At 43.5% G+C, this 7,674-nt stretch overlaps 1 protein-coding gene across 1 annotated transcript; it reads left to right on the top strand.

The window, feature by feature from the left end:
- Positions 1–319: 319 nt before the first annotated feature.
- LOC124045243 (protein L-Myc-1b-like) lies at positions 320–4,301 on the top strand. The gene is made up of 3 exons (XM_046364520.1): positions 320–634; positions 1,914–2,555; positions 3,010–4,301. Exons 2-3 carry the CDS (start codon positions 1,955–1,957, stop codon positions 3,570–3,572), a joined length of 1,164 nt encoding a protein of 387 aa, XP_046220476.1. The 5' UTR covers positions 320–634; positions 1,914–1,954; the 3' UTR covers positions 3,573–4,301.
- Positions 4,302–7,674: the final 3,373 nt, after the last annotated feature.

Here is a 7,674-nt window from a genome sequence, read left to right as displayed (position 1 = left end):
TGTTCTGCAATATGATTTAGAACACATCAATGACCCACAAGCTTAAATTATGGATGCAAAGAAAAGGTTTATGTTTTTTAAAAGCAAGTTAATGACCATTGCAGTACAGTATAGCCTAAATATAATTTACATGATCGACAAGCAGGCATCTTCTCATCCACTCTGTAATTGTTCTATGGGTACGTCAATAGAGGTTACATATACTCAAAACCACAGAAAATGCAATTCATACGGATTTGCATCTCTAAAAGACCTATCAATTGTAGTGGCATCGCATGTAGCTTTAACTGGGCGTGCCCGTGTATGCTAATGAACCTCGGGGTTTACTCGGATAAGGCGCTGCAGATATTTACTCCCAACTTTATCATCTTCATACTGGCGCAAAAACAAAACGCTCTGTGTGGCTTCTATTTACCAGACTGTAGGCGAATCAACTGCACCACTTTTTCTACACTACCCCGCTGAAAGAAATACCGAACTTCAACTTTGTTTTCATACATTTCGTTGGGGGTGACCTCTTTTACGGTTTTACTTATTTTCTCTGATGAGGAGTTCCAGCTACTAGCTAGCGTACCAACTGATACGAAGTCGACTCCCATGCCGGAAATTGTGGATTGGGATCCTAAATAAACCGGTGAGTGTTTTAGATAACTAATCTAGCTACCTAGCCTAATAAAGAGAAAATTGAACTTTATTTCTCTAAGAATAAGTGGCTGCTACCCATTCCCTTTTAACATCCACACAAGGCTAATATAGCCAACTTTAGTGAAGTAGCCTAGGCTACTTTGTCTTGTCTTAATGCACGGCTGCCCGAGATGGCGCTTTCTGCAATTAATGTGTCACCCGGCAGCGCATCTACAGAACATTTGACGTCTATGCGCAATGGCCAATTATGCAATTACATGTAAGGAATTTAGCAAAACCATATATATATTTTTCTCAATTGCTTGCATTGTCGAAGGTTACACCGGTGCATAAAACTACGTAGCTAATAACCTTGCCATGCCTGGACAGTCTCATTGCAAAGCACCCACAAGATGAAATAAATTATTAATGTAGTCCCATTTGTAGACGGCATCAGGCTAAGATTAGAACATGGGTGAAATCGTGAGGGAGAACAGGAGATGGGGTCCCAGCGTTTGACATTATTTATTGCGCCTACCATAAGGTACAATAACACCCCCCTCCATGTCACCAGTTTTCAGTTTTTAAGTAACTGTTCAGTGAAACTCAGCTCGTATTCTATTAACACATTTCCAAATAGTGTTGACCATTCTATACTCGTGGCCAAAGCATAAATTGGAAGAAAATCCCTCATACAAAGACCATTTCAAACATGCTTGCTATTTCCTCATTGAGGAGGACTAGTATGAATATTTTATGACCTGTATACGCCCACACCATTCTGTTGTTGGTAAACGCCCACACCATTACAACCCAAAACAGCTGCTTTTAACATAATTACAGGTCATATTTCATAGGAATCTGTAAACAGTAGACAGTTAATTTTGCATTAGTCATTTTATAGTCATTTAGCAGATGCTCTTATCCAGAGCTATGTACAGTAGCAATTAGGGTAAAGTGCCTTGCTCAAGGGCACATCGGTAGATTTTTCACCTATCCGTCATACCAGGTCATTTAACGATTAAAAACGATTAAAAACATTTTAAAATAAATGATTTGATGGGGAGAAATCAATTGGTTCTGAATATTACATGCCTATGGATTAGACTGCAATGTTTAAGCACCTATTGATGGTTGCAGAGCCATGTTTAAAGGCAGTCTTGGAAGGGAAATTGATGATCCTGGTGTAAAGATTCTCGTGAATCCAAAGATTATCTAGATTAAGATGTGGTTTAAACTACTTTTCTAAAGAATAGGACTAATGCACTACTTCTGAATTGTTTCTTCAGGTCGTGTAAAGATTTTCTCAAAGATCAGTTGGTGACTATCAATGCTTGGAATAAACTCAAGAGCATCGCATTGTGACAGCTGGGAGATGGAGTACGACTGCTATCAGCACTATTTCTTAGATGACCTTGACAAAGAGGAGGATTTCTACAAGTCAACCGCACCAAGTGAGGACATATGGAAAAAGTTTGCACTATTGCCCACCCCTCCCATGTCTCCTAACAGGACAATCAGCAGTGGTACCTTGTACTTTACCCCTGGAGACAAGTTTGGCTGGCTGTCCAAGGTCTTGGGCCAGGACGAGGAGTACGAGGGACCTGACACCGAGGAGCTTTTTGGGAACATGAGTTCCATTATTATCCAGGACTGCATGTGGAGTAGTTTCTCAGCCAGTCAGCACTTGGAGAAAGTCAGTGAGCGCATGTCAGCTGCAGCCCAGGCTCGTCTCTTCCCACCATCACCCCAGAACAATGTGACTATGAGTACCAGCAAAGCGCAGTGCACCCCGCTGACCCCACCTGACTCTCCACTGCCCAGCACTATGGCAACAGAATGCGTTGACCCAGCGGCTGTGCTCACCTTCCCAACCATCAGCTGTAGGAAACCGGTGTCATCGGGCTCTGAGTCTCGCTCCGATTCCTCTGGTAAGAAACTGACCATGCAGTAAACCAATTCACCTCTGCTAGATGTTGCCCACTCAATGCGTCAAGTGGAGGCAGCCAGGGAAACTCTCACACTAGGCTGGATGTAGAATTTTGCTGAATCAACGTATTCAGCTGTACTTAAGCCTGTATCTCGAGCACAAACCATTACCTCTGTTTCTCACTCTCAAAGGAATGTCACTTTTCCACAGTCAATATTTGTAAATGGTTGCTGCAAATGCTTTGGTCCCAGGTGCAGGCCTAGTTTTAACCACACACACACACACATGCTTTGCACACATATTTGGGGGGTTTCTGTCCTGCAATTAATTGCATGACAATTAAAATGTGGTATGGGTGGGAGATGGGGTACATGGCGTCAGACCGTTTATGTAAACTATTTCCTATTGCTTAAATTCCTCTGTACAATGATGTGTGGTTTCTTTTGACGTAACAGATGACGATGAGGTGATTGACGTGGTGACTGTGGAGAGCAAGCAGAGCCGAGCCCGACTGGGCCGTAAGCCTGTGTCCATCACTGTCCGAGCTGACCCCTGCCCAAAGCGTTTCCACATGTCTGTGCACCGGCAGCAGCACAACTACGCAGCCCCTTCCCCTGATAGCGACCCTGAGGATGATGAGGAACCACAGAGTAAACAGTCCTGTCCAGACTCCAGCCTCCACCAGCAGCCAGACTCCCCCACCACCATCTCCCCCACAGCTTCCTCTGCAGACAGCCCCCAGAGCTCTGACGCCGAGGACACTGACCGCCGGAAGAACCACAACTTCCTGGAGCGGAAGAGGCGGAACGACCTTCGCTCTCGCTTCTTGGCACTGCGGGATGTGATCCCGGGCCTGGTGGAGTCGGCCAAGGCCCCTAAGGTGGCCATCCTGACCCAGGCCACAGAGTACCTTCTCCAGCTGCACAGCAGAGAGAAGCACCAAGTTCAGGAGAGGAAACGTCTCAAAGCCCGCCAGCAGAAACTCCTCCGGAGGCTAGCCGACCTTAAACGCTCGTGAGGATAGAAACTATCTATGTAACAGACTCTTAACAAATAAACTGCCTCATTCTCGAAGCCAATGACTATTCTCTATAAGCAAACTTTTTTTTAAAAACTGAACGTTGTGCTATGGACTTCTTTTAAAACTAGGTGGATCTCTTAGTCTGTAAACCCATGGTGGGAGAGGCTGGCGCTAAGGACCTTTGTGTTTTTATTTATGTTGTCTCTCTTTGCACATTGAGTGATGACAAGGTGGTAGTGGACTAGATGAGACAGCAACATGTTTGTTCCTGGTGATATTGGTAGATGATGCTGTAATTAAACCAGAATGAAACTTACTTCCAAATGTCATGTCTCTTGTTTGCCAGTTAAGTTCCTTGATAGCATTGTCTGTTTATTTCTGTGATGAATAGTCCATGCACACTTGGATTGAAGTTTATTGATGAAATGCTGTAATGTGTACGTACACTGGGAGGGACTAATCTTTTTGTTTTCATGACTGTGATTTATTTTGATGTACAAATTGTTCTGTAAATAATAGCATATTGCTCTGTTAAGGAGACATGAATATTGCTATTCTCTAAAACCAGCTTTAGAGCTTCTACTTTTGTCATTTTAACAAAATAGAACTGCTATACTTTATAATTACACATGTCACTTTGCGATGCTATTTTTACTGCTTCTTCCTCTTGGGTTGAATTTGATTTGCGTACACATGACCAGATGCATTAAAAATGTTGATACCAGATTCCAAGAATTGTGATTTTCTTCTTCTTTTCTTGGGTCTTTCAGATTCTATTTCAACAGCATAGTTACACTGCTTAAATTCACGAGCATGTTATTTCCTAGCTAAAATGACTTTATAAACAAGACTGGACTGATTAAAAAAAAAAAGAGACCGCATGACACACTGTCTAAATCATGAATGCATAAAGATTTTACAAAAGGCTTGTTGTATTGACTCTGAAGGTAGTATTTGTTTTAGTGTGTCCCATGCTTAACTGTCATGCTCTTGCCAGATTGAAGCATGCTGTCGCTTGGTCTACATTTAGAGGGAGTGTGTCATTGATGTGTCCTTGAAATGTGTGATACCTCAGAGGATCCTCCCCTCTGCAGTTGCTGCTGCATGCAGGGCAACTGATGTGCTCTCAACTAGGTTACACACACACACGGTATCTTTAGAACATTCCCTGGGGTATGGAGAGAGGGTCTGTGTGAGCTGCTACTCTGGGCTGGGTTCAGTCGTCCTATTATAAGCAGTCATGTAGTGACTGAGCCCTTGCTCTCGCTTCCCCTGCATGCATGGTGGAGAGTGGTTTGAACATTGACTGCAAAGGGGAGAGGTGCTGTGAATGGTCAAGTAGAGAAGCTGGTGTGAGAAAGGAGCTCTCCTGCGTTGTCTATACACTGAGTGTACACATCATTAGGAACACCTCTTTCCATGACAGACAATCCAGGTGACATCTGTGGTTCCTTATTGGTGTCACTTGTTAAATTCATGTCAATCAGTGGAGATGAAGGGGAGGAGATACGCTAAAGAAGGATTTTTACATCTTGAGACATGGATTGTGTGTGTGCCACTCAGGGTGAATGGGCAAGACAAAGTGCCTTAGAACTAGATATGGTTGTAAGTGCCAGGTGCACCGGTTTGAATGTCAACTGCAATGCTGCTGGGGTTTTCACGTGCAATAGTTTCCCGTGTCTATTAAGAATGTGCGAAGCATTGGCGTTAACATGGCCCAGTATCCCTGTGGAACGCTTTCACCACTTTGTAGGATCCATGCCCTGACGAATTGAGGTTTCTGGGGACAAAAGGAGGTGCAACTCAATATTAGGAAGGTGTTCCTAATGTTTTGTACACTGTATATTTCTACACTATGAGTTTGGAATAATACTGTTAAAATGATGAGAATGCCCCTTTAGTGTTAGAGCTGTTTGAAAAGACTGCCTGACATTTCAGCTTGTTTTGGTGGGATGGAGTTTTGGCCTGCCTGATGACGTCACCAGGTGGAAAATGTGTTAATTGACCAATAAGAAAGAGTGTTCCGAACCTCCGTGCCAATAACATCTAGTTTTCCACTCCCAGACAGTCCTAGCATAATTCTTGCTTGAGAAATTGGTCTTTGCTATGAAGCTATTTTGGTTTTTATTTTTGGCTATTTTAATTGACAACAAATCACAGTAAGGTACTTAATGGTTACCCAGAAATGATTTGATATTGAGATGAAAATGGCTGCATTGGACCTTTAAGGCCCATCATCTTTTGTACATTTTGTGAAGACCCAGTTGGTCCTTTGTTCTTCCACCCATAAAGTGTAGCTAGCTGTCGCGTGCCATCCTACACAGCTGGTACTGTTCTCGTGTGCTTGAGAAGCACTTAGCTATGCATCCAAGGCCAATTGGCACCTAGATCTCGTTAGCATAAGACGGTGGAACAGTCTTCTGCACTGGTGCAGGTTGCTTTGATTCTTGATTTAGCCTATAGCTATGGTCCACATAAATAATTCTGAAGCAATAATTGACCCTAAAGTGTTGAGAAGGAAGTACCCCATGCTGCCATTGGTGAGATCAGTAACCTGTCTGAACAGGAGCTCGGTGAATGTCTGAATTTAGAGAATTAAGATGATTTGATTATCAGTTGATAGACCAGTCAGCCGTAACCGTCGCACCTCACATCCCTTTGTCCCACTGTTGACGGTTGGTAGTTAACCTGCATTCACTGAGCCCTATCCGAGCCCTAGGGGCATCCTGTCTCTGTCCTTATTCAGCTGTGGATGTTTTCTCTAAAAGCTTGCTCAACACGTTAGAATGTTTGAGAGCATTTCAGTTAGAAATGCATTGCATAGAGCTGCTGCAATTCTCTATTTCATATGGTTGTGAGTCTTTAGCCAACTCCCCTGACTATAATTGTCATGCCACACAGAATAAAGCACACACAGATCTGTGACCATGCCAGTAGTACATTGTGTCTCTTCCTGTGGTGTGTGAATAACTGGCTTACATGTTTGGATTGTACAGGTTATAGTGCTTTACCATAAGAAAGGGTCATTACTTAACAGTAAACTATGAGATACTGCGGTGATAGTGATCAACAGCAGGTTGTGTGTGGTAATGTGGGTGTATAGTTCTCAAGTCAAGGCATCCTGAGATCAGATAGCATGGTCTTGGATCAGATAGGAGCAACCTGCTCTGTGTGTTTTCTGTTCAGTCGGCTGTGCATCCAGAGAAATGCACTGCAAGCGTGTGAAAACAGTGCCGTCTATACACGTTGGATACTCTCATTCATCCTTATATCATCCTTACAAAACTTTATGGGAAAGCAATATATTTTACTACAGAAACCACACTGTTGTTTCTGACAACATAGTTGTGTGTTGCTTTAGTGGTTATGCAATTGCGGTTATGCATCAAGCAACTAATATGCAAACTACACAGCCCACTGTGTGTTTGTCTTTATTAACAGTCACTGAAATCAGTTTCCAAATGGTACTGCACTTCCCAGTGACAGTAGTAACGATAATGAGGGAAAATGCATGTGAAACACTGTCTGTTAAGAAATGTCTGGATGTGTGATCTCTTCCACACAGATGTTCTGGAGGTGTGGGTTCTTAACACTCACATGTGTTTCATGCTCATACATCTGTGTTCTACGGTCATCCCCATTACAACCCAACTCTTTTTATCATTACCAAATGCATGTGTGTCAGTTCACTTGCGTGTGTCTGGTGTGAAGGCATTGATACTGTATGTCTGTTTGGGCATATCATGTGTGTGTCATGGAGGCCCCCTGTATCCTGAATCAGTGTGTATGTGAGCTCTAGTGGAGGTCAGACCCCAGTGTGTATGTGAGCTCTAGTGGAGGTCAGACCCCAGTGTGTATGTGAGCTCTAGTGGTGGTCAGACCCCAGTGTGTATGTGAGCTCTAGTGGTGGTCAGACCCCAGTGTGTATGTGAGCTCTAGTGGTGGTCAGACCCCAGTGTGTATGTGAGCTCCAGTGGAGGTCAGACCCCAGTGTGTATGTGAGCTCTAGTGGTGGTCAGACCCCAGTGTGTATGTCTGATCAGGGTGGGGCAGAAGGAGAATTTATGATTTGGTCGGCTAGCTGACAGGGAACTGTCTT

This window comes from Oncorhynchus gorbuscha, linkage group LG10 (assembly GCF_021184085.1).
Source record: "Oncorhynchus gorbuscha isolate QuinsamMale2020 ecotype Even-year linkage group LG10, OgorEven_v1.0, whole genome shotgun sequence".
Taxonomy (NCBI): domain Eukaryota; kingdom Metazoa; phylum Chordata; class Actinopteri; order Salmoniformes; family Salmonidae; genus Oncorhynchus; species Oncorhynchus gorbuscha.
Note: the sequence above shows the minus strand (reverse complement) of the source record. Positions and strands in the feature narration are given on the sequence as shown.

What these genes read in the sequence shown, in the direction of transcription:
- LOC124045243 (XM_046364520.1), top strand. Translation starts at nt 1,955, where the DNA reads ATGCTTGGAATAAACTCAAGAGCATCGCATTGTGACAGCTGGGAGATG. An exon ending in GTCTCGCTCCGATTCCTCTG is followed by an intron (nt 2,556 to 3,009) that starts GTAAGAAACTGA and finishes TTGACGTAACAG; the next exon opens with ATGACGATGAGGTGATTGAC.